Below are 27,122 nucleotides of genomic sequence, written 5' to 3' on the forward strand. Positions count from 1 at the left end.
TCTTGCTATTAAAGCATGAGAATCTGATCTTGTGAAAAGCTGAGCAGAGCTGGATGTACTTGTAATCCCAGTGATGGGGAAAAAAAGTGGTCAGAGACAGGAGGACCACTGGTACTCTCTGGACAGCCAGCATAGCTGGAAAAACTGTGGGCTCCAGGGTTAGTGGGAGATTCTATCTCAAGGAAGCAATATGAAGAGTAATAGAGGAAGAGGAAAATGGAGAGCAAAAAAGGTAGCCTGTTTCCCTGTGGGTACTGGTACATAGGAACACATGTACACACACACACATACACACACATACACACACACACACACACACACACACACACACACACACACACACACACACCCTGTGCTGGTTTAGATAGGTTTGACTCCCCGTAGATTCATGTGTTTGAGTTTTTGGCCATAGGGAGTGGCATTATTGAAAGGTGTGGCCTTACTGGAAGAAGTGTGTCACCATGTAGGTGGGTTTTGAGGTCTCCTATGCTCAAGCTCTGCCCAGTGCAGAAGAAAGTCTCCTTCTTGCTGCCTGAGGATCAAGATGTAGAACTCTCTGCTCCTCCAGCACCATGTTTACCTGCATGCTGCCATGCTTCCCACCATGATGATAGTGGACTGAACCTCTAACACTGTAAGGTAGCCGGCCCCAATTAAATGTTGTTGTTTATAAGAGTTGCCTTGGTCATGGTGTCTCTTCACAGCAGTGGAAACCCTAACTAAGACACACCCATACAACTTTGAGAAACGGAATATTGCTTTTTTTTTTTTTTTTTAAATCCTTTTAGCTCAGACTCTGCGATTATTCCAGAGGGCATTGCAATCAATGAGATTTGGTCCATGAACCATTTCAAGCTTGTTAACAGCCTCACAGATATGATGCAATTATTACAATATTTATTTGGCAGCTATGGAAACTGAGGCCAATGAGCCTGTTGACTCTTTAGGGCCAGAATGGATAGGGATCCTGCACACAGGAAAGGAGTAGAGTCTTGAGGTGGTGGCCTGTCCCTTGTCACCCTTCTTCAAGGGCTTTCCATAGTGGAAGACCTATTCAGTGTTCTTTGCTGTGAAGATCACACCATAACTACAGCGACTCTTATAGAGGACAGCATTTAGCCGGGGCTGGCTTACACACGCAGAGGTTCAGTCCATTATCATCATGGCAGGAAGCAGGAAAACACACAGGCAGACATGGTGCTGGAGAAGTCAGTGATAGTTCTACATCCTGGTCTACAGGCAGCAGGAAGGGAGAATGGCACTGAGCTTAGCTTGCGCTTTTGAAGTGCACTCCCAGTGACACCCCTCCTCCAACAAGGCCATACCTCCTAATCCCTTCAAATAAATGCCACTCCCTGGTGACCAGGTGTTCAAATATGTGAGCCTATAGGGGCCATTCTTATTCAAACCACCACACTTGGTCAGCAAATTCAGCAACTCAAAGGTCCATACTCTATGTGTCTCTGTTGATGGGCACTTGGGTGGCTTTCCTAACCCATCGACAACAGGCTGGCAGAGAGCAGTGGCAAGAGGCCCAGAAACACAATCTTTCTGCCCGTCCACAGGCCATTAGCAAAGAGATACATCATGCGTGACAGACTGTTTGCATTCCAGCTTAAGAGACCCAGCTCTGGCAATGCCTCCCAAACACACACGGTGTAGGAAAACATGTGCAAATCCTCAGCCTGGAGCCATTGATAAATGACTGTCTTTGTTTAAGAGTTTCCACTGTTGTGAAGACACAGTGATCAAAGCAACTCTTCATATAAAGGACATTTAGTTGGGGCTGGGTTGCTGGTTCAGAGGTTCAGTCCATTATCATCAAGGCAGAAACATGGCAGCGTCCAGGCAGCTGTGGTCTAGAGGTCCTAAAAATTCTGCATCTTGATCCAAAGGCAGACAGGAGAAGATTGTCTCCCATGTGGCTAGGAGGAGGGTCTCAAAGCCCACCTACACAGCAACACACTTCCTCCAACAAGTTCACACCTACTCCAACAAAGCTACACCTCCTGATAGAGCCACTCCCTGGACCAAGCATATTCAAACCACCACAGTGACCATTGCAGCAAATGGCTTACATTAAATTATGACAGAAGTAGCTGGATCATAGAAGAAGACACATTAGCTGTTCTGCAACACAATAGGTATGGATCTAGATGCTTTGGAAAACATGAAAGAAATCAAAAGTTTTTACTAATACTTGGCTATAACTGAGAATGATCAGGTTCTTCTTAAATAAAACCTTTACATTTGAAAGTTGAAATATAGAAGAGGCTTTGACTACAGGTACAAAAAAAGCCCCTCACCCACGAATCCCTTCTTGTCTCCCTCTGTGATTGGGAGAACTATCAAACTGACACAACCTAAAATCCCCTGAGAAGAGAGTCTCAGTGAGGTATTGTCTGGATCAAGGCAGTCTGGGGGCATGTCTGGGAGAATTATCTTGATTGTGTTCTTTAAGGTAGGAAAGCATGCCCACTTTGGGTAGCACCATTCCCTATATGGAAAAATCCTAAACTATAAGTAGAAAAAGTAAGTTGAGTGCAGGTATGAATGTATTCACTCTCTGTCATTATTGAACAGTACAGAAGGTATCACATGAGGAAAGAGTGAAATTCTTACAGAAATCTTTAATAGAGTTTACAAGGGATTAAGTCTCTGATTCCAATGGACCCAGACAATAAACAGTACTATAAACAACATTTATCAGCCGATATCTATGAATGAATATTCGCAATAGAAAACAGTTTTCCAACGTTTCATGCTACTTATGCAGTTCTGCATCTCTATTTGTCTTATTTGTAAAGCCCATGAAGCCAAGCTCGTGGTGCAGAACACAGTTGCAGTGCACAGTAGGCATTCAGGAAATCTGTGCTGAGTGAAAGAATCGATTCTAGTGAGAAGGAATGACCACATCTCTTTTACACTTAAGGAAAAAAAAAAAAAAAGGAACAGGGTTAGGGTGGGGTGGGGAATGCATCTGGTATCCCAGAGCCTCAAAGCTCAGATGCTACAATAGTCAGGATGGATTGGGGTTTGCTACATTACTACAGAGCCAAACTTTGCTGGCTTATTTCTATGAAAGCTGGTTTCTCTCCCATTTACCGTATCTCTCATAGCCCAGCTTCCACTCAGCTCCATAGGGCATCATGGGGCTTGTAGATGGAGTAGTCCCTGTCAGAGTACTACTGATCTCATGTTGATGAGGAAGGACATCCACATCCCAGCTGCACACTGGCTCTCAATCCGCTTAGAGGTCACACACCTGAATTCTATCAAGATGATGTAATTAAGGCAGGATACAAATTATAAGTTGCCAGCAGCAGTATCAAGTATAGCGGCTCCTATGAAAAACATTGTAACAATGTCTCTAATGTAAGTCACAGAATTACCATAGGAGCGGGCAAGGGTATTCCTAGTTATATTCCCTAAGAACTGAAGATACTTCACCATCAGTAACCATAGGGATCTTAACACTGAAAGGGGAAAAGCTCCCAAATGTCTAAGGAATGGGTAAAGAAAACATGGTGCATCTCTGCAATGGAAAACTATTCCACCTTAGAGAGAAATGAAATTCTAACACATACTACAATATGGAGAGACTTTGAAAACATGTATGGCAGCATACATATGCCGTGTCGGATATAGAAAGTAGGCCAGACCATAAAAGGACAGAATTGATCCAGCCTGTATGAAGCATTTACATTAAGCAAATTTTTAAAAATGGAAAGTATGATGACCAGGGATGAGGGGTAAATAGGAAGTTCTTGTAGTCAGAATTTTGTTTGGGACAATGAAAACTCTGGGCAGGGATACCGATGATGGATGATGGCTATATTGTGAGTGGGGCTGAGGGTGTGGCTCCAAGGCAGAGAGGACTTGCTCGCATGTGTGAGGTCTTAGGGTCTGAACCTCAGCACTGTGAAAAAACCCAAAGCAGTAAATTGTATGTACTACATTTTACCACGGGGAGGAAGCAAACAAGAAAGAGATTAATTCTGGGTTCCATGGTACCAGGGTCTTCACTGAATCAGAACCCAAGGAACACAGCAATATAATGTGCCTTTGTCTCCTTGGCCTCTGTGTAGGCTGCGTGCTCCCTGGCAGTGGTTATGCCTCCAACAGGGCCCAGCAGTCAGGCTGTCTTAGGGTTTTGTTTGTTTGCTGTTTTTATCCCTGTTGTGATAAAACACAAAACACTAACCAAAAGCAACTTGTAAGAGAAAGGTTAACTTGGGTTACAGGTTGCAGTCCATCCTCTAGAGACACAGAGGCAGGAAGCTGAAAGCAGGAACTGAAGCAGAGACCACAAAGGAACTCTGTCTTCTGGCTTACTCCTAGCTCATGTTCAGCTATCTTTCTTATATAATCTAGGACCACCAACCCAGGGAAGGCTGGCCCCTCCTCTAAGCATTAACAATTAAAAAGGGGAAAATGCCTTTGCAGACATACCCACTGGCTTTTATACACTGATAAAAGCAATTTTTTAAATTGAAGTTCCCTCTTCCCTGGTAACTCTGGTTGGTGTTGAGTTGACAAAAACTAACCAGCATAGACTATTAATATATGCTTTGCTTTTAATGACAGGGAATTAGATCATACTTATCCTGGTACGCATTTGCAAGCCAGTCTCTGTGTACAGTATGCTTCATGGGAAGTTCCACATCCGCCTTACTCTGTGACAGATAAGATGGAGACCTCATGGGTCCATGAAATGCACCAGAAGTATTAACACTAACCGGACTGTTTTTGAGCAGGCCTGAGAGGTAGAGCCAGCTAGTAGCTTCAGAATGTGAGTTCTGGAAGCCTGGTGGTCCGTGTGAGGAGGAGGCTGGGTTAGGGACTAAGAGATGAGGGGACTCCCTGCAGGTGATCAGAATTAAATTCCCACATCTGGATGAAGACAAGATTTCATTCCCAGTTCTTACATCCCAAGAGAAAGGATCTCACAGGAATTTAGTTCTCCAGAACTGCAGATTTCAGGGGGAAACTTAGAAAGCTGAGGCAAGCATCAGAAAAACAAATAGCATTTCACCTCAGGGCCTTCCAGGAGAACACACTGGCCCAGTGATGTCTCTCCACAGACCTCATGCCTCTGCTCTGACTCCACACATAGCTCTGTGATCACTGGCTGGCAAAGGTGGAGCTAACCAGAGGGACTTCCTGTCCCCCAAATAAGCAGTGTGCCTGCTGTGGATAGAAAAGCTTGCCTATGACTTGAAAGAGTTAGCCTCATGGTTCTCTTGCTCCTTGGGGGTTGCCTGCCAGTTTCTCCAAAGGCACTTCTAGGGCTACACCTTCCAGCTGTGTACCACCTCTCCTGGAGCCCTTTGCCCATGAGAGCTCTGGCCAGGCTGAGCATTGTTGTGGTCATTCAGTACTACAAGGAAGCAGCAAAAACAAACCCCCGGGAGTAACAAAGAGTGTTCACAGCCACTCCAAACATCTGAGAGAATGATTTTACTATTCCGATTAAAATGTTTAGTAGCAATTAAAAAATTTAGACAGGATCTCATGTAGGCCAGGCTGGCCCACAGACTCACCATGTAGCCAAAGCTGGCCTTGAACTTTTGATTCTCTTGCTTCCCTATCTTTAGCACTGGGACTGCAGGTGTGTCACTGTCTTAGGTAGAGTTCCTATAGTTGTGATGAAAACCATAACCAAAGTAACTTGAGGAGGAAGGGGCTTATTTGGTTTATGCTTCCATGTTTATTATTCAAGGAAGTCAGGGCAGGAAGACAAACACACCAGGAACTGATGCAGAGGCCATGGAGGGATGTTACTTACTGACTTGCTCCTCCTGGTTTGCTCAGCCTGTTTACTTATAGAACCCAGGCCTACCAGCCCAGGGATGGCACCACCCACAATGGCCTGGACCCTGCCCTATCAATCACTAGTTGAGAAAATGTCCTCCTGTTGGATCATGTAGAAGTTTGTTTGTTTTTTGTTTTTTTTTTTTTTTTTTTTTTTTCCTCAATTGAGGTTCTAGCTTGAGCCAAGTTGCTAGAAAACTAGCCAGCATAGTCACCATGCTGTGTTTCTGTGGTGCCCAGGGATCCAATCCAGGGCTTCATGCATGTTAGTCAAGCACTCTCACCAACAGGGAGGCATCCCCTGCCATTACTTTTTCATTGTGTCTTACTCTATTAGCCTTAAACACCTTTATAAATATTGCAAAGCAATACATTTTATCCCTCGCGCCCAGAGCCAAACCCAACGAACCCTGCTGTTTAAACTCTGAGGGTCTAGGGGTCACATGAGTGAACAAGATTTTGCAATCAATTTAACAAAATAAAGAAGTTTGGAACGATGCTATTTACAGAATAAGTTTGGCAAATCATTTTCATTGAATACTGAGTTCGCGTACAAAAGAATAAATAAGGTCTCAAATACACTGAAGACCTGGGACTATTCTCCCGACATGAAGAGACAGGTCAAGGTGTGAGGGCTGGAAGGGGCCACGAGAGAGGCCAAAAGGAAAGAGAGTGAGGGCCTGGAAGAATGAATAACCCTTAGCCCTGGTTTTTTTGTTTTGTTTTGCTTTTTCAGTTAACCCAGAAAGAACTAGGGGGAAAAGGGTACCCGCAGGGAGAGGGCCTGAGGTCCTCTGACCCCGCCCCATTCATTCCCCGCCCATCCTCGCCCCGCCCCGTCCTGCTCCACCGCTCTTCCCCGCCCCCACGGGAAAAAAAAAACCAAACCGGTAACCTCTACCCGGCCGCTTTCAATTGGCCGTGCACATGAGCGAAGTCCACAGAGACCAATGATTGGCGGCCACGGGGTGGCGAGCCCTTCCGGCCCGCCTCTGCGCGCCGGCGCACCGCCTGCTAGAAGCTGAGGGCGGGACGTGGGCGCGGCAGAGCGGAGGCGGCGGCGGCGCGGACCGAATGCGGGTGTTCATCATGGCTCGCCTGGTGCTCGGTAAGCGCGGGCCTGGGTGGGAAGCCGGGCGGAGGAGTAGCCTGAGGGGCCGGGGCCACGAAGCAGTCCCGAGTGGAGGACCGGGATGCCGAGCCAGCCTGGAGACTTTGGGGCGAGCTGGGTGGGAGAGGCCAGGTCGGGCCCTCTACAGGAGGCCCGGGGAGTCAGATACTTGCAGCCTCTGTTCCCCTCGAGTGCAGTCCGCCACCGGTCCAGCTCAGCCTTCACTTTTAGAGGCAGGTAGCAGAGGCCAATCCCGAAGGTGTCTTAGAAGTGGGCAGTGCTCTCTGAGCGAGGCTTCACAGCTCCTGGACACTTAAAATACCATTGGACGTCCACCCAGGTGTCCAGGAATGATGTTTAGTGACTCGGTGGGCAAATTTAAGGGTTCCCTTCGTTTCCCGGCTGGCATTGTAAATGGCCTGTAGTTTCTGACATTAGTTAACTCAGCCGAACCTGGCTAGAAAGTAGGAGAGGGCGGTGGTCCCTGCACTCCCTCTCCCTCCGTTTACTGGTTGAGACCCGGAGCATATTTTCTCACCCCTCTGCCAGTTATTTTCAACCGTGTTCGCCCCGTGAGCTATAGTATGTATTTAAAGAGAGTAGGCAAGAAAAAAAAATACTACTTTGTGGGTTACAGTAGAGAGCAGACGAGAGGGAAAGGTTTAATCTTTAGTTTTCCAGTGAGTGTCTGTGAAAGAGTTATTCTATCAATTAACTCATTATTTTAATAAGGTAGTCAGCCTCTTTTGGCCACCCTGCTGCTGGCGGGTGCCAGGCAGAAATGTTACTGGTGTGAATTTATAACACCCTTAACTGCTAGAGAGATTGAATGGGAAGCCACAGATGGCAAAACCATCTGCACACATAGACTGTGGACCCTGGGGGTTCTTTTTACCCCGGTGGTGTGCAATACCACTGTGTAGAGTGGCCATGTGAATTCTAGAAGCAGGATTTGATGGGTCAACATTGACCTTTTCAGCCATAATAAAACACACACACACACACAAGTGCAAGGAGCAGTGTGTTTGCTCCTTCCTAACCCTGTGAGGTCATCTTAGAGCCATCGGTTGGTAGACTGAGGCAGGGTTGGGTGGTTCTGCTTCTCCTCTCCCGTCAGGGCAGCAGGGGAGCGGAGCACGCATGTTCTCTGTAGGCATCCACAGGGATGGAGGCTCCGTGCTGGCAACAAGGTTATGTGGGAGGTGACAGCCCCATAATGACTTTACTTACAAAGTGTCCATAACTTCAGATTTTTTTCCATCTTTGAATTTTCACAAGACTCAGTGTATTCAGCAATTATGAATTCATAACAATTTCATAAACAAGATAAACTTACCAGGCGTAGTAGTACATGTCTTTAATTTCAGCACTCTGGAGGCAAGCTCTCTTATTCCCTTTACTGAGTATCACCATCCAATAGAAATACAATGCAAACTCTGTGATATCCTAAGTTTTCTAGGAGCCACAAATAAAGGCAAAGCAGAACAGATAACGGGGCTTTGAATTAAGTTTACATAATAATTGCATTTATGATGGCAACGTCATCAGATTATATCCCTAAGGATGAGCTAGATGCCCCTATTTGTGGCTTTGACACGGTGGTGAGATGGTCTCAGTGCATGCTGCTCCACACACATCCTGTCTTTAAGCCACACTTGTGTACTCAACCCATTGTGATTTCAGCACTCAATCAGTATGAAAGTGTTAATAAAAATGTTTCTATTTTTCTTCAAGTGTTTGGAACCAACATGCTTCCTTACCATTGGAGAAGCTCTCGGTTTGGGGTAACCACATGTGGCCGATGGCTTTCATAGGGGATAGTAGTTTGAGGGAACAGCCCCACTGGCTGAGCAAGCATCAGACCATACTCATTCTGTCCCACTTAGTGAAATAGATGGAAGGCTTGCCGAGCTCCTGACTCGGGGCTATTTGTTCAGATCCTCAGTGTCCTCAGCCTTTCCCATATGCATACATATCCACACAGACTTGCTCTTTCCACTTCTTCATAATGAAACTCATTTAAACAGTTGTCCATGTTCTCTGGGCTAATTCCCTCCACGTCTGCTCTGCCCTCCACTGCTGCTTATTTTCATTATCATATCAGCTCAGGTGCTCACAGACAGCTTTGTCATTAAATGCAGTAGCAGCTTCAGCCTTCCCTGTTCTGCCTTTTGGTCGTCGAGTGCAGTTTACATTAGCATATACTCGCTGTACAGAATAGTAGATTTCCTTGGGATACTTTCATGCATGTACGTAATGTACTTTGACTATATTCACTACATGCAACACATTACCCATTCTTGTTCCCTCCGTCTCTGGTCTCATTCCCCTTTCTCAATAGTTCTTCTGTTACATCTTTGTATTTGTATGAGATTGGTCGGGCATATGTGGCACATTCTCTTGAGTGTAGAGGTGTATACGCCTGAACCTGCAGAGGCCAAAGGAACATGTTGAGTGTCTTCTTCTACCTTATTCCCTTGAGGGAGGGTCTGTAACTCAACTAAAAACTCACTTTTCAGCTCTGCTGGCTGGCCAGCAAGCTTTCAGGATCCTCCTACCGCTGCCTCTCTCCTCCACAGTGGTGTTTCAGACATAGAAAGCCATGCTCAGCTCTTCATGTGGACACTAAGGATACATGGATGCTAATGCTTGCCTAGCAAGTCATTTTGTTCACTGAGCCATCACATCTTTAAAAAAAATGGATTCAATTGAATACAATGTAATGTACCTGTTTATTCGTGTCAAGATATACTGAATCAACAATTTGGAAACAGAAGTTAGAGAGATACTCTGCCGCTTGATGTATTGAGTATACATGGGCATTTTCTTCCTTATTTCCAAAAAAAAAAAAAAAATGAGGATGGTTCCTAGATTCTAGCTAACTGTGAAGAATCAAGTGATTTTATTTGGAATTAAAAGCAGCAGCTGTAATGATTTTGAGCTCCAGCCCCATCATGCTCAGCACTGCAACAGGAAAAACAAAAGAGTGGGAGGCAGGTCCTGGCTGTCCTTCTCTAAGGGCTTTTGTTGGGCAAGATCCTTGTGCTATCACTGCTGTGTTTTTGTCTTTTGTCCAGGTCTGGTGTCCAGTACCTTCTTTCTAGCAGTCAGCGGTCTGTATTCCTCTAGTGATGATGTCATCGAATTAACACCATCAAATTTCAACAGAGAAGTTATTCAGAGTAATAGTCTGTGGCTTGTAGAATTTTATGCTCCATGGTATGTATTATAAAATAGTTACGCTTTTTAAAGACTTTTTTTTTTGAGACAGGATCACTAACTGGCTGACCTGGAACTTAACTGTAGACCAGGCTGGCCGTAAAGTGTGCTCTAGAGTGCTCGGATTAAAGGTGTGCAGCACCAGGCCTGCACATGAATGTTCTATGTGTTCTAGGTTGGTCTGGAGCTCCACTGTATAGCCCAGGCTGGCCTAGAATTTATGTTCCTGAGAACTGTACCACTATATTCAAATAGTTGTAGAAATAGAGAATAGGAGACTGGCTTACACATGTCAGGTCTCCTGAAAACCATGGGGAACATCAGTTGTGGGGTGGTCTGGCAAGGTGTCTGAGTGGGTAAAGTGCTGCCATGCATAGAGGCCTGAGTTTAATCCTGGGGACCCATGTAGTGGAAGGAGACATGGGGCTTTCATACATGTAGTCTGTAAATATACTGTTTCCGTAAATAGTAAACAGTGTTACATTATTCATTAGCTGAAGCATTTGATGAAATGTTGAGTGGAAACTATGTGAACCGTGTCAGGGTTGTTGTCAAGCAACAGACTGACTGTAAGATCCCTGAGAGAAGTTATCTGCAAACCGCATACCTCTAAAAATGAGGTAACGCGGGATTTGGACTCTCAAAAGTGAACAGCATCTTGTAAGCTTTAGAAAGTGATGTTATGTTCTTAGTTACCTTTTTATTGTTGTGGTAAAATACCATGGCCAAGCAGCTTTTATGTAGACTTGCAGCCCCAGAGACTTAGAGGCAGCAGACAAAAGACATGGTACTAGAGCAACAGAAAGAGCCAACTAGAAATAGTCTAAACTCTCAAAGCCTGCCTCAGTGATACACTTCATCAAGGCTGCACCTCCTAAGCTGGTCCAAACAGCGCCACCCACTGGGGACTGAGTATTTTAGTGCCTGAAACTAGGGGAGAGGGGTATCTCATTTGAACTACCACAGGCTATGACATGAACTTTGTTTAATTTTTAGGCAGGTTCTTACCAGGTTACCTAGGCTGGCCTTGAACTCACTTCCAAATTTTAGGGAAGCCTTAAATTTGTTCCTTTCACTCAACCTACCAAATTGCTGGCATCACAGACCTGTGCTACATGACCTGGGCTCACATGAAAGTCTACCATTCAATTTTGAATTCTGAGCAGGTGTGTTAGGATGTGCCTGATGTGGTCTGAGCAGGTATGTTAGGATGTGCCTGATGAGGATTCTTTGGTGGATTCTGTAATAGCTCTGGCAACTTAGTACTGCTGCTCAGCAGATTATTTAAGGGCCAGTGTAGAAAGTGGAGGTGTGGTGTCAAACATTCATGCCAACATATTTCGAATTTGGCTCTTTTTAATGCTTTGACTATCTTATAAAGGTGCTATGCTTTTAAATCCAGTTGCTGGTTTTTGTGCTTAGCCCATCTACATTAGTTCAGGCAAATAACTACTTGTACGGGCTGCTAATAATTGGCTCTGTGAGGTGTTTTTCACATTCAGCCTCTTACCTCTTGTATTATGGGTAGTTGATTTGTTTCTGAGAGCTACAGTGCAGTTTCCCTGTGAAACTTCACCTGACGGTGTGATTTTTAAAGGCAGGTTCTGGTTGTAGTGGGTAATGATTATGCCAGTAGGTTTATGCATAGTAGTCTAAGTAAGAGATGTCTAGTGAGAACATTGACTTTTTATGTATGTATTTATTATATATAAGTACACTGTAGCTGTCTTCAGACACATCAGAAGTGGGCATCAGGTCGCATTACAGATTTGAACTCAGAACCTCTGGAAGAGCAGTCAGTGCTCTTAACCACTGAGCCATCTCTCCAGCCCTTATGTTTGTATTCTTGACACCATAGTGAGAACGTTGGATTCCTTCATAGAGTGAAGGCTTTAGATGTTGAGCAGAACATATAGAGTTGGGCATCATAGCACAGGCCATGTTCTAGCACTCCAGAGGCAGAGGTGGGAGTGCTGTCAGTGTTCCAGGGCTACATATCACAGCCTTTTCTCAAAAAAGAATTAAAACACAAAACACTTGGGAGGTTTAGGCAAGGTGATCAGAAGTTCATCAACCTCTGGACTGTATGAGACTTGAAAAAGAATAAAAGAACGGAGACAGAGCATGCATGATAGAGTACAAATTGATATCTCCTATCCAGAATGCTTGGGGCCAGAGGTGTTTGGAGTTTCTCAGAGTTTGAAATATTTACACAGATTTTACTCATTGAACAACTCTAATCTAAAAATGAAAACCCCAAAGTGCTCAGAAGGTTCCATGCTTGGGTGGTTTTGCTTGGTTTTACTCTGCAGTGCATACTAGGCTTGAGCTACATCAGGTATTAAAATTTCAGCATTATGGACACTTCACTTGTATTTGTTCTCTAGAGTAACAGATACCATGAGGCATCAGTAAGTCTAACGCTGTGTGGTTCTAAAGTTGTTGTGCACATTAAGATACTAGAATGTCTGCAGCAATTTTAATGATCATTTATGATAAGAATAGCTATGGTTTTTATTCATGGCAGCCATTAAGTAGTAATTTCATCAACTGTGGGATGTTTACATTTATACTAGAAAGAACTCCTAAGTTTTCTATTACAGCTTAGCCAAAATGGATTCAATTTTTTGTGGTTTTATGGTCTTTGTGTAGTGCCTAACATCAGACTGAAGGGGTGTGTCTGCTCTAACAGTTTGAGTCTCCCTAAGATAACTAAGCCTTGTGAAATTTGACTTCTGGATTGTAAGTGTCTCACCTAAACAACAAAGCATATATAAGTATGTCAAAGCACCAATTCAAGGGATTGCCCAAAAATAATCTTGCTTAAAATGTTGGGACTGAGTTCAGATCCCTCTGGAGATTAGTGACCACATGACATGTTGTTTATGTGGGAACATGATGAGGCAATGGCTCCATTCAAAAAGGCAGTGGACACAGGCTGACCAGCATTGGAATCAAATCATTTGCCTATCTGTTTTATCATTTATAGAGTGAAGATAGTGAAGGCTTGTCCTCAGCTTTACATAGGTCCAGTGATGTCGTTTGTGAAAGTGAAGGTGGGTCTTTAGAGACCCATGTAGAAGAGACTAGTAAAACTTTTTTAGAATCTGCACATACTGCCTACAGGTAAACTGTCCTGTCTGCATACAGTGGACATTATACAGCAGTGAGAATGAACTGCACAGTTGCCCATGGCCTTATTGAACAATAGAAGTGGGTTGCTGTTTCTGTCATAGAGTATGCTTGGCCTTGAAGAAGTCCCTGCCTCTTCCACTCAAATGCCAGGAGAGCTGCCCTGCCTGACTTAGAGTAGTTCTGTTTGGTAGTTGTTTTACAGTATTAGTGCCTGAAAACAAAGGCATTCCCCCTGTGTTCTATAGGCCTGTTTCAGGAGTGGACAAGAGATGGAGTTTATTTAATGATAATGGTTTACTAGAGCTTTTATTAGGTTGATGAAAAGCCAGTGTCCTATAGTCATTGGGCAGTTTGGTGTTTGTCTTCCTTGCAGGCCCCCAGCCGCAGAGCATTCTTCTGGGGAGACCGTGGTAGCTATTTTATGAACTGAAGGTCAAAGGGTTTAACATTGCCTTTGTGTTTTGTCTTTCTAAAGGTGTGGTCATTGCCAGAGGTTAACACCAGAATGGAAGAAAGCAGCAACTGCATTGAAAGTGAGTCACTGAGAGGGTCTCTGTCACCTGTGGATGCTTAAATTTGGAGATGGTTTAGTTTACCCTTGGGGGTAATTTGCATAATAAAAGTCCTGTGTGCTGGTTGTGTTGCCAAATACCTTGCTGGGGAAGGGGGTGGGGCAGATGTTACTGCTTCTGTTGTCTGGTTTTCTTCCGTCTGTTTCCAAGCTAAATTATATAATTATCTTAGCCTTGCTGGTTCTGAAGGCTTTAATATCCAGTCCTCTACAGTTTCTCCCCTGACTAGACTTGCCCTGCACACAACGTACAACTTACTCTTTCTGAGGCTAAAGTCTGAGTGGTCCTTACAATTTCACTCAGCCCTTTACCTGTCTTCTTGAGTCTGATGAGGTTGTAGTAATAGGAAAAGGAGGTTAATCCTTCTGTATTTCCTCAGGATGTAGTTAAAGTCGGTGCAGTAGATGCAGATAAACATCAGTCCCTGGGAGGTCAGTATGGTGTCCAGGGATTTCCTACCATCAAGATATTTGGAGCTAACAAAAACAAACCAGAAGATTACCAGGGTAAGCATTCTTCCTACTCCATTCCCCTGTCAGCATTACCTTCTAAAACAGCCTGGCACTTGCAGTATCTTAACATTGCTTTCTGTAATGGCATAGAGTACTTAGTACCTCTTGAGCATTAGCTTGTAGGTAAAGGTGAGTGTGCTTGAATTATTGAGTGTAGTGGAGACCCACACTTTTTTACCTCCCTGCCTTTTTCATTACAGCTGTTTAATATTTGATGGACGATCTGTTTTTCTCTCTTTACTGTAAGACTAGGCTCTGGCAAAACATGCACTGTTTGGCCCATAATCTTTATGCCTTGTGTGCATATGCAGTTGACTATGAAACTGTGATTAGTGTCATAAACTATTGGCAATAGGTATTCAATTCTCCCTGTTCTAGAGATGCAAGATCGTGCAAGATAGTGAGTGGATGTCTGGTAGGAGTCACGGAGGCAGCTAGAGGAGAGTGCTGGCCTTGAACTCTGGGTAACAAATGTTGTCTCAGTCACTCTGCTCTTCTTAAAGCATCACAGAGCTATGTGGCTGAGTGGTAAGCTTGTGCTCAGCACATTTGAGGTCCTCCATTGGTCATTAGCTACATACACACAAACAATATCTAGTCAGAGTTGTTGAATTGGGACAAATTGTGGTCCTAATGAAAATGTTGAGCATAATCTTTATGGTGAGTTTGCCTGACTGTTGCTTATGTGAACAGACATTTTATGGGCTGAGCAGGAGAATCACAGTTACACACAGGCTGAGGAGGCCGAAGGCTCTGAAGTCAACTCAAGGCAGCGGACTGCCATGACTGCCTCACCTCTCCATGCTCGGGCCTCCCGTCCACACAACACTTACTGTTCAGCCTTGCTTCTTTTTCTGTGAGCAGGGTGGTAACGCCTGTTCCAGGCTACCGGAAATGTAATTAAAATAGTGCATTCAGGGCTGGAGAGATGGCTCAGCGGTTAAGAGCGCTGACTGTCTTCTAGAGGTCCTGAGTTCAAATCCCAGCAACCGCATGGTGGCCCACAGCCATCTGTAATGTGACCTGACGCCTTCTTCTGGTGTATCTGAAGACACACCAGTGTACTCATATAAATAAAATAAATAAATTTAAAAAATAGTACATGCAAAGGATAGAAGACACATACCTGGTAATAGATACAGTCTGCTTGGTAAATCTCCATACTTGGGAGGCAAAATCCTTGGAGATAAAGCCTTGGGTGCATCATTCTTCTAGATGTTCAAACTGCAAAGACCTGTGAAATGACTAATGCTGTTTTCCAGAGTAAACATCCTGCCCTTTTCCTTTGGAATGATAATTGGTCATAGTTTTGCTGTTTGACAAAAATGGAATGCTTAGAGCATTCTTCTGCTGCCAAATTTACTTATAAATAAGGTTGTTTTATTGCATGTATTTATTGGTGGCATATATGGACTTCAGTGCTCACATGAAGGTCATAGGACCAGTTTCAGGAGTTCTAACTTTCTACTATGTGGGTCTCAGAAATTAAACTTGGGTTGTCAGACTTGATGCCAAGCACCTTCACCTGCTGAACCATCTCACCTGCCCTTGATAAGGTGTTTGGGACCCGGCTGGACCTGTATGTAGCTTTGTAGATGGCAAGGTTGCTTTTGCACAGAATAGCAGGGCTGAGTGACAGCAGGAGGCAGTATAGCCTCAAAGCTGGAGAGTACTTGAATGCTTATGGTCCTTTATAGGAAGATCAGGTCAACACTGGTGCACAGTGGGAAACTCCTTCCCTAGATGAGCTGTGTTTCGGTGGGACAAGGACTGGCTCCGATATAGAGCTGTTTGCATTAAGAGTGCGAGACTGCTCTCATACTGAGTCTGGCCCTTCAGTTACCTGAGCACTTTATGATGAATGCTCCCTCTGTATACTTGGTCTAAGACTCCTAGTAGATACCTGACCAAAAAAAATTTGCGTAGACTTTCCTATCTATAAATTAGGCAGTAGGAGATTAACAGCAGTTAACAGTAAAATAGAGTACTAAAAGTCAGTGACTGTGGTCTCACTTGAAAGTTAAGACAAACCATATTTTTGGACTATGGTTGAGTAAACCATAGACAATGGGAATCACGGATCAGGGTGGCTCCTGTAGTGTTTTCCTTCTAATGTGATGTTGAAAAATCCATTAGACCTTGGCCTTTGAAGATGGCTTCAAGGCATACATTGTCCTGCTCCTCTAGGCAGTTACTAGCCCTGGGGTCCAAGCCTGTAGTTTGGGGTAGACTTCCATACTTTCTGTGCTCTTGTATAGTTGAGGTTTGTTTTGTTTTTGTGGGCTAGGGTCCCATGTAGCCCTAGCTGCTTACTGAGTATTAATGAGGTTGTCACTTAGGATTGAGTTGCTCTTCACAGCTAGCTAAACTAAAAGCAAAAAAGAAGAGGCCATGAAAGTTTTCTTGTGACTTGGCTTCAGAGATGTCTCATGTTTACTCTTCTACACAGGCTTAGAAAAAGGGTTATCGCCTTTTCCCCATGTATTTGGAGATTTTTTTTTCCTGTTTTTCTGATTAGAAATTAAGCTTCTCTTTTGTATCTATGTTGTTTGCAGTAAACATGACATTTTCTTAGAAGATGTTGTTTTCCAGGCCGAGAACAGAAAGATCTTGTTCACGTTAGTGACAGTAAACTAAAATAGAACGTGCTGCAGTGAGTGCATGTGACACATAATTGCCTCCAGTTGCATCTGACAGTTCCGAGTCTTCACAGGCCTCAGAGAGGCCCCTTCACCTCCCCGTCCTCTGCTGTCCCACAGGTGGCAGAACTGGAGAAGCCATTGTTGACGCCGCCCTCAGTGCCTTGCGCCAGCTCGTGAAGGATCGTCTTGGTGGGCGAAGTGGTGGGTACAGTTCTGGAAAGCAGGTAAGGCTGTACAATACCAATCTCAGGGTGTCTTGCTTTCTGCCTGAATGCATGTGTATTCCTTATAGAGGGTTTCATGGAACCTAGGCTAGCCTTGGATAACCTGAAACTCCTAATTCTACTTTTGCCTGCCAAATTCTAGAATTGTAGGAGTGAACAATTCCTGTCCAGTTCCCCCGATATTATAAATTGGTAAACTTTTTATTAAAATATTATTAAAAGAGTGGTTTACCAGATCTCAGAGAAAAAAATCAACCACCCAGCCTGTTCATTGGCATCCTTACAGGGCAGTACCTACTCAGTCCCAGAACATCTTGCTACAGTCTGATAATGAGGTTCCCAGATAGGTATCGTGGGCCCTGGGCTAGAATGGAGAACTGAAGCTACAGAGACTGAAGAAGCTCCATGCCAAGGGCAGCAGGCTCTGAGATCTCATGACCTTCATAGTTCCAAGAGGAGAGTCATGGACTCACTTTCCAGATTGCCTCTGCACGAACTCTTGGCCTGTGTCTGTAGCAGTGAGTCTGAAACACGTGGGACATTATGTTGGATAAAGAGGAAGAGACAGAAGTTCCTGTGTTAGGGATTGCTGTTTTCATGATTTTGTATAAAGTGTGAGGCTTGACTATAATACTGATGCATCCTTAGAAATGCTCTCCACCCCCTCAAGAGGCCAGAAAAACTAGCTTGAGATAGTCTCGGCACCATCCAGTGGTGACCCTGTTTTCTTGCCCCTGCCAAGGCAGTTAACCAGGTGGCAGACGACACAGCACAGCTGAGTGAACGGTACTGTAGGTTTCGCTGAGGAAAATTTAGGTCTAAGGGTTCGTGGCAGAGTGTTTGCCTGTCTTATATACAGCCTGAGAAAGGAGATGAAAGAACAGTTTAAGCTATGGAAAATAGCAGGTGCAGATCTTCTGTTGTATGAATGTACCAGGAATTGTTTAAGACGGTTATCAAGCTTCCTGTGCAATCATTGAACAATGATTTTCTTTGCTGATGAAGAAATCAAAAACTTGATTACTTTGTGAAATGATTGTTTTGTCTGTACTTGTATTAGGAGTGGTGTTCATGTTTGTCATGTTGCTGTGACAGGGCAGAGGTGATAGTTCAAGTAAGAAGGACGTGGTAGAGCTGACGGATGACACCTTTGATAAGAATGTCCTTGACAGTGAAGATGTTTGGATGGTTGAGTTTTATGCTCCATGGTGTGGACACTGCAAAAAGTAAGTGCCTTCTACTGAGCCGCTCGTTCAGTGAGAGCTGTACTGTTTCCAGATATAACCAGGAGGCTGGCTGGTGTCCAGACTTGGAGTAGTGATAGCATACTTGGGATAGTTGCAAAGGCTAGCATCATCCCTTTGGGGAAGCCAGCATGACATGTTTGAATTGTGACATGAAACAAGGATCAGGCTCTGCAGCTCAGTGTGAGGACCTGTGCTATGAATTTGCTGTTTCTGCAGCTTGGAGCCAGAATGGGCTGCTGCAGCCACAGAGGTAAAGGAGCAAACGAAGGGAAAAGTGAAACTGGCAGCTGTGGACGCCACCGTGAATCAGGTTCTGACCAGCCGGTATGGGGTGAGTGTGTTTACAGCTCATTACTTTGAGAAATAAGATTTTTAACAGCTACTTGGCTCCTGGCCTCCCTTCAAAGTAGGCAGGGAAATGTCTGACTATTTTGTAGGTGAAGAGGTGGTATCCCTCACTGTCAGGTTTAGAACTCTGGACTTGTGGGTTCATTCACCAGCACTCACAAGGCTTTTTAAGTTGACCCTTTTGTTCTGGAATACATACATTGTATTATTTATACACAGAGCCTGAACAGGGTTTGCCTGAACAACACAATTAGTGAACCTCTGACTGTGCTTCCAGCTGGGATCACTTTTCCTCCACCCCCACCCAGCCACCCCCGTTTTGGTGATTTAAGCCATGGCTGGTGTACACTAGGCAAAGTGATCTACCACTGAGCTATGGTCCCTACCCTTACATACCTATTTTTGACAGAGTGTTTCAGTAAGTTGCCCAGAGTGGCCTCCAACTTGTGGGCATGCTTTAGCCTCCCAAATAATTGGAATTACAGATGTCACCATGCTTGGCTGGAGCATACTTTTGTGATACTGAAATGTCTATGAAGTGGTTTTAGAAACCATAAAGATTATAGGGTTTAGTTTTGGTTTTTTGTTTTATTTTGTTTGTTTTTTGATCTTTTTTATTCAAATTTTCATTTTAAATATTCTGATTGTTGAACTCTGATAGATTAAAGGATTCCCTACAATCAAGATATTTCAGAAAGGCGAGTCTCCTGTGGATTATGATGGTGGACGGACGAGATCTGACATAGTATCAAGGGCCCTTGATTTGTTCTCTGATAATGCTCCACCTCCAGAGCTGCTTGAGGTAAAGTACTTCCCCCAAGTAGTGAGGAAGCTTCTGGTCAGCTGATGGCAGCTACTGCAGCAGTGAACCCCTTGTTCAAATGAACTCTTTCCTTTTTAGACAGTGTAGCCCAGGCTAGCCTTAAATTCACAGCAATTAACCCCTCAAGGCCTAAGATTTTCAGCATGCAGTCCCGGTAATTGACTCCTTTTTAAAATTACTCCTTTTCATAACTCCCTGGCATTACACTATGAGCTGAAGCTAACCTAAGCTGATTAAAAGTAAGAGTGGATTCAGACATACTTGAGCTGTTGGAGCACCTGGTATGGCCGCAGCTCTGCCCTGGTGTTTATACAGATGGTTTCAGTTCTTACAGCAGCACCAAAGGGGAAAATCATTCTCGTCTTCAGAGACTTGGAGAAGCAGACAGCCAAGAGCCTTAAACTGTAAATAGCCGTGCACAGTTACATGGCCCATGTATTCAGCCATGGCACATCGGGCTGGGTCAGGGCACTGTAATTACTGAGACTGCTAGGTGGCTTAGGAATGAAGTGGCACTTTGTTCTACCCAGTTCTAGCTGACGTATCTGTACTAGGAGGCATCGTGTGGAAGGAGTCTGAGTGTTAGGTTGCACAACTTTCCAACTGCCCTTGTCTTCTGTGCAGATAATCAATGAAGACATAGCCAAGAAGACATGTGAGGAGCACCAGCTCTGTGTGGTGGCCGTGCTGCCTCACATCCTGGACACGGGTGAGCACAGGCTCTTTATCATTGCTGTCACTGCCGTACTTAAAGTACTTCCTAAGTGAGCGCATGTTATTTCACCTTCAAATATTTTATTGTAACCCAGGAGCTGCAGGCAGAAACTCTTACTTGGAAGTTCTTCTGAAACTGGCTGACAAGTACAAAAAGAAAATGTGGGGGTGAGTTCTGAAGCCCAAGTCACCTCTGAGAAACGGGGCAGGCCTCATGACTGCCGTGAGTGCTGTCTGTAGCTTGTGCCTGTATTTGTCTGCTCGCCGCTCACCAGCCCCGAGACTGGGGTGTGACATGGGAAGGAAAATGCAAGTGGACACTCTCGTGGGATCTGAGCACACCCCATGCAACTCTGCTTTCTGAAGGTTAAAATGTAATTTTAATCTAGTGCAAAGGGCATCCTTACCCTAAAGCCAGTCTGCTTCCCCAGGTGGCTGTGGACAGAAGCTGGAGCCCAGTATGAACTGGAGAACGCGCTCGGGATCGGTGGGTTCGGGTACCCTGCCATGGCAGCCATCAATGCACGCAAGATGAAATTCGCTCTTCTCAAAGGGTCTTTCAGTGAACAAGGCATCAATGAGTTTCTCAGGTAACTTCTTTTTCAGTTGTTTATTGTTTTTTCTGTTGAGCTTTATTGGTTTTCATTGTTACATGTAAGTCAGGAAGGATGAGCTTTTAAATCATTACTCTTTCCTGTGGCAGTAACTGTCCGTGTGCGTGGTGATTCTGTTCGTCATATTGCACATATTCCCGCCTCATTGGAACTCTCACAAAGTTTTGGACATACTCAGGGCAGCCATGTCTCACCCATTCCCACCCTTGCCATGTTCTTGGTAACTGTATGTGATCCTCCTGCTGTGGGCTCACATAGTGGGTTTTCAAAGCCAGTGTACAGAGCTAGCTCTTCATCTGCCCTCTGTTGACCTCTTCCTCCGACTCCATCGGTACTTGGGCAATTACACGGCATTGCCTAAGAGATAGGGTTTCCCTATTCCCGCTTTCTTCCCTGTTCATTTCTCAGCGGCCATGGGAAAGATACGTGGCACAAAGGATACTTGAGAGTTCGGAACTGTTTGATACAAAAGGTTAGGGCTGCCTCTGTGCATTAACACACTGTCCTATAGTGTGCCTGGACCAGGGACCACACTGAGGCTGTTGTTTTTAAGACCAAGTAGACTGTAAGTCACACTGCACCATGATTACCAACACTGAGGGATGTTGCATTAAGAACTTTTCTGTAAGTCCTCTAACATTAGTAAAACATGAAATGAGAGTGTATATTTTCCTCAAACATGGATTAAATGAAACCCAAAGTAATATTTTAGGATTATTTTTGTTTCTATCTTGTTTTGTTTTGTTAGCTGTCTTCAGACACACCAGAAGAGGGCATCGGATACCATTGCAGATGGTTGTGAGCCACTATGTGGTTGCTGGGAATTGAACTCAGGATCTCCTAATCACCGAGCCATCTCTCCAGCCCCTAGTTTGTTTGGTTTGGTTTGGTTGGTTGTTTTGTTTGGAGACAGGGTTTCTCTGTATAGCCCTGGCGTCCTGGAACTCAGATCTGCTTGCCTCTGGTCTCTGGAGTGCTGTGATCAAAGGCATGCACCACCACCCAGCAAATTACTTTTTAGTATGAAACTAAAGGACCCATTGTAAACCACAGCTTTTAGACTGTTGTCTGGATACTCAGGAGGTGAAGGCAGTTGGATCAGCCTGGGCTACAGTAGTCTCAAAACCACCACAAACAAAAATATTCCACAAGCCAGCTTTCAGAAACACAACTGGAGCTGGAAATGGTGGTGCCTGTAATCCAGCAGTTGGTAAAAAACCAGCCTGAGCTATGTAAGACTATAAAAAACAAGAACAGCTTGCCTACTTACAGTCACAGAGCCATTAGAAGACAAAATGACCCTCCTCATTCATGCTCTCTCAGTGGTAATGAAGTTAGTGAGTTACTAGAGGACTCTGATGATCAGGAGGTTCTGCATATAGAATAATCTGTATGCAGATTGATACCTTACCAGTGCACTTGATACCTCATCAATTCATGGCTTCCTCTTGCTGTCACCCTGTACTTTTTTTGGGTTAGATAGACTGTATCTTCTTACTGATAGTATTTTTGGTTTTCTAGTAGCCAGATTATATCTTTTTTTGGATAGACTTTTGTGTCTCACTGTTAAGCTGCTTTGTACACCAACATTCACCTAGCACCAGGCTGGGTAGGTCGAAACCATTCAACTCATTAGTGATGTCTCTTCAAGCACATGGGCTTAGAGGCAAGGGTCATGGGCAGCTTTTCCTCAGAATGAACTTAGATAATATGTTCTCATTTTACAACACTTTCCTAGTTTAGGAATTTGGCTTTAAACTTAGTGCTGGCTTTATCAGTGAGGAGCCTGAGAAGCATCACTCCTGACTGTGGTGTTACCAGTGGTTGAAAAGGCTCTTCAGGATGTCTACTACATCGAGGGGCAATATCTTCACATCTCCATATCTGTGTAGTAGGCAATAGTCCTCTGTTCTTTAAAGATGCATTTTCTTTTCACAGTTTGCTCATTCATTCTTTATATCTAAATGTGTGTTTGGTATTTCTTCCCAAGGGAACTGTCTTTCGGGCGTGGCTCCACAGCACCGGTAGGGGGTGGTTCCTTCCCTACCATCACTCCCAGGGAGCCCTGGGATGGCAAGGATGGTGAGGTGAGTGGCTTTGAGGGGCTTTCTCCCCGGTTTGTGCATCTCTGGGAACCAAGTCCCCATCAGACCAAGGGCTGCGCTCCTACTGTCCAGCCTGGGGCATTATCAGCATACTCCTCACCTTTCACTTTTAGAAAGAATGTTCTACTAAAATCACAATTTAGAACTGTGGTTAAGAACTCTGGATACTGTTTTAGTAGGGCCAGAGTTCAATTCCCAGCACCCACATAATGGCTTAAAAAATCTGTGTAACTTCAGACCTGGTGGGGGCCCAATGTTCTCTTCTAGTCTTCTAGGGTATTGAACACACATGGTGCACAGACATGCATGCAGGCAAAACACTCACACATAAATTTTATAAGAAATCAAAGTTTAAAGGTCAATTGAACTTGGCATCATGTCTGTAATTGCACATATGACACTGGTAAGGCTGAGTCTGAGACCAGACTAGACTGAGCCAAAGAACAAAGCCCTATTTTAAACAGAAAGCCTGGGTGAGGTACAGTCAGCTGTGGGAGTCAGGTGGTTGGATCTCTGAATTCCCATGGGGTTAGAATTGGTGCAAGAGCCAGGCTGAATGTGGAATCCCCTGGAATTTGCTTTTCTACTGAAGCCTTTAGTCATCTAAGGCTTTAACCATGACTTTGTGTCCTAGCTTCCTGTGGAGGATGACATTGACCTCAGTGATGTGGAGCTTGATGACCTGGAGAAGGATGAGTTGTGAGGGCTACAGCCCAGCCTTCAAATGTCTTTCCTTGGGAGCGAGCAGTTTTCCAGCAGTGAACGTTCTTCTGGTCAGCTGTCTGCCGCTGATCTTTCTGAGCAGCACTTGCTGGCCACTGGAAACTGCCACCAGTGAACCTCAGCGTCTCAAGAAAACACTGAAGAATTCTATGAATTGTAGCAGTGAATTGGATTGTATTCTCTGGCATATTTTGAAGAAAACTGGGCTATTGAAATATTTTTCCCTCCTGACTGCTGCTTGAATGTTCTTGGAGGCTGTTTCTTATGTATAGGGTTTTTAAAATGTGATTCCTTTGTTTGAATATTAATGGCTTTTTCCATTAAAGAATAAAATGATATTTTGGACAATGCTGATAAATGTATGAAATTAGTAGCACATCATAAAACCAGAGTCTGAGGTTTAGCCTGAAAACTACTAGCCCTATGACCTAATGACTCACATCCCCAACTCCCTGTAGAAACGGCTGTAAGTGGAAATCCAGACCTTTTGGCAAGGATGTGGTTCTGTGTAGAAAACTTGGTACCAAGGGAGAACAGCATTTTATGCCCCAAAGTCTGTCTTCAGTGTCACTGGTGACTGTTAGGCTCAGGTTTTCAGTGTGCTCTCGGTAATCTCCCATTAAAAACCTAGTGGGTTGCCAAGTTACAGGCAACCCTGTAACTTCATGTAAAACACTTGAGAGAAGTTTAGAGTTAATGTTAGAACACAAGACTACGGACTGAGCACTTTATTGTAACTTAAAAAAATAAATACACTCTAACTATTGTCTGTGAGTATCTTCTGAATCAGAATCCTGCAGGACTCAGTTGTCTGGCAAGTTCTGAGGCTGCAGTGAAACAGGCTGGCCACCTAGTCAAGAAGGCTGAGGTCAATATGGAAGTACACGTAGGGGAAATAGTCCTGGTTACTAAGCTGCAGTCCAGGGATCTCCACGGATGCCTGCAGAGCAACGGCAAAGATGGTTCTTGTTTTTAAGGGTTCTAGACATTCTGTCCTGTGCAGTTGCCCTGCCACCACACACATCCCATGCTTAAAAGTGACGGACACCGTGCAACCTGTGCGCTAGTGCATCTGAGCCACCAGGATACCTACGTCCAGTATGCTTGCTGCAGCAACTTCATCCAGGTGCCGGAAGACTGAATTCAGCACCTCTCTCAGGCGTTTGGTGGCTGACTTTTTATGGGGCTGCAGGAGCACAGCCTGGAAGTTCACTGGAAGTCCATACCTGCTCAGACAAGACAGGCCAGTCAGGTGCTTAGTGTAAATACCAGCCAAGAGGGTCTGGCCAAAGAAGAGTGACTTAGTCACTCAAGTGACTTTAAGAGCGCTTGTTCTACAGGGCTCCAGTTCAGCTCTCAGTACCATGTCTGGTGACTCACAACTGCCTATAGCTCCAGCTCCAGGGGATCCTACAGCCTTTGGGGTCTTTGGGTACCTGTGTGTGTGTCACAATATATTCATGCACACATGCATAAAAATAAACCCTAAAAAAGGAATGAATGTAACTGGTACAACTTAGAAAAGCAAAACTATAAAAGAAAAGCAAAACTATAAAAGACAACAGGGCCAGGTAACCAAAGGCTAGAAATGATACTGACTAGAACTATACTAACCATTCTGAAGGTCACAGCTATGACAAGAACCAAGAGCTCATGGCCCCAGCCACCTGGACTTAAATTGCACAAGCAGCGGATCTGAACTTTATGAGTCTCCATTCAGCTGTTTGTGCACACTAAAGGAGAACAGCAAAAGTCCTGTTTATTCCTCTTGCTCAGTTTTTGGGTGCGTAGCAAAGCTGCCTGGGGTGTCCATTCCAGAATATTATTCAAATGCATCAGTGATCCAAGGCTGGACTTCCATGCCTGGCCAGTGTGGCTGTAACTTGTCTGTGCCCTCGATGAATGTCCTCAGTGCCCTGCTCTTACCTAGTTCAGAATTTCCTAACTAGAATGTGCTGTGGAAATGAGTGGGGGGAATCTGTGGATACCACCAGCATGCCCATGAATTCCTCCCTGGCTCCTAAACCTTCCCAGTCTGCATTGTAGGCAAAAAGTATTCCTGGAATATGACCCTGCCCTTCCCACTATGTTTGCAGGGGCCACTGGTACCTCTGCTTTTGTTAGCCAGAGAGGCCCTCCGTACTGCTCATCCTTAAGGCAGTTGCTGATCGTAACACATAGGCAAATCCCAGGTGCGCCGACAGTCCAGTTGATTGTCTACAGACAAGTGATTGCTCTTCTAGCCCAAGCTGACCAGAAACTCTTCTTGCCTTGGCTGATTACAAGCATGAATACATTTGACTTCAGGGCCATCTCATCCTCCTAAGTCCTATGGATCTCTTGGCTTTTCTGTCAGTGATATCCAACCTGCTAACCCTCCTGTAACAGTTTAGATGAACATCATCCCACTGGGACAGGATTTCAGCCAGGCTGGCCAGTTCCCCCATTGCCTGTCCTCAAGGCCATACCTCAGAATGCTCCCCTAGACTTCTCAATAGAGAAGCTGCCTCCTCTATGGTGGGGTCAGCACTAGATGGTGTCTTGCTACTTCTGCATGCAGGCTCTCCCAATACTGCCCCATCCCACTGCAATTTCAGACGAGATTGCGCACTGTCCCTTAAAAGACAAGTCTGCACACCCAGTGTCCTGTGTCACTCTTTCTTCAACCACTAGCCCTCCTTTGAAAAGCACTTGCTGTTTGATTTCGTTTCCATGAAAACACTGGGAGTGATACATATCTGAACTTTAAATACTTGGACTGGGGGAACCAGAACCACATAAACCAACAACAGCAAAAGCACACACCAGGATGTGTTTGCTCTTAAGACAACATATGCTTAATTTGCTCTATGACACTGGTGAGTGAATTCCAGGCTCCATGCATGCCAGGTTGATGCTCTGTCGATCACTGAGCTATACTCCATCCCTGCAGGTGATTTGCATTCACACTTGTGCTAACCTCTGGTTTCCACATTTTCCACAGTGACTGTCTTCCTTTTATTGTAACATGATAGAAATTAAGACACAATCATTTTTTCAGGTGTAGCTTTCCTATTTGTGGGGAGCTACCTTGAATACTACCCTTGGAGGGTGGAGAAATAAGACAGCCCGGGAATGACTTCTAGGAGCCACTGGGGCCCTGCAGTAGCACAGAGGGTCAGTGTGGGGTACACAGGTGAGTGAGGCAGGTAGAGCCCACAAATGAGTCTGGTAGGAAAGTCCTGAAGAGCAGGGCACAGGTGGCCAACTGGGATTCCTTTGACAGATGGAGAAGGTTGCTAAGACGTAGCCATGGAAAGCAAAGGGCATGAGGGCAAGA

General features: G+C 44.7%; 2 protein-coding genes across 4 annotated transcripts in view; one reads left to right on the forward strand and one right to left on the reverse strand.

The window, feature by feature from the left end:
• Positions 1-6,850: 6,850 nt before the first annotated feature.
• PDIA6 (protein disulfide isomerase family A member 6) lies at positions 6,851-24,174 on the forward strand. Its single transcript, XM_080909092.1, has 13 exons — positions 6,851-6,922; positions 10,003-10,144; positions 13,755-13,812; positions 14,231-14,357; positions 17,123-17,229; positions 18,325-18,455; positions 18,693-18,807; positions 19,486-19,626; positions 20,272-20,356; positions 20,457-20,529; positions 20,793-20,951; positions 22,966-23,062; positions 23,715-24,174. Exons 1-13 carry the CDS (start codon positions 6,889-6,891, stop codon positions 23,781-23,783), a joined length of 1,338 nt encoding a protein of 445 aa, XP_080765218.1. The 5' UTR covers positions 6,851-6,888; the 3' UTR covers positions 23,784-24,174.
• A 370-nt stretch (positions 24,175-24,544) lies between these two features.
• The window catches only part of ATP6V1C2 (ATPase H+ transporting V1 subunit C2), a gene marked incomplete at its 5' end in the record, with an annotated part of 35,943 nt that continues 33,365 nt past the window's right edge, over positions 24,545-27,122 (reverse strand). For all 3 annotated transcript variants that reach the window (XM_080909106.1, XM_080909105.1, XM_080909104.1), the window contains 2 exons: positions 24,545-24,743; positions 24,897-25,029. In XM_080909106.1, the coding sequence (XP_080765232.1) occupies positions 24,654-24,743; positions 24,897-25,029 (223 nt within the window). In that variant the 3' untranslated portion in view covers positions 24,545-24,653. The remainder of the gene's footprint in view (positions 24,744-24,896; positions 25,030-27,122) is intronic.

Source organism: Micromys minutus, assembly GCF_963924665.1.
Source record: "Micromys minutus genome assembly, chromosome: 1".
Lineage (NCBI taxonomy): Eukaryota > Metazoa > Chordata > Mammalia > Rodentia > Muridae > Micromys > Micromys minutus.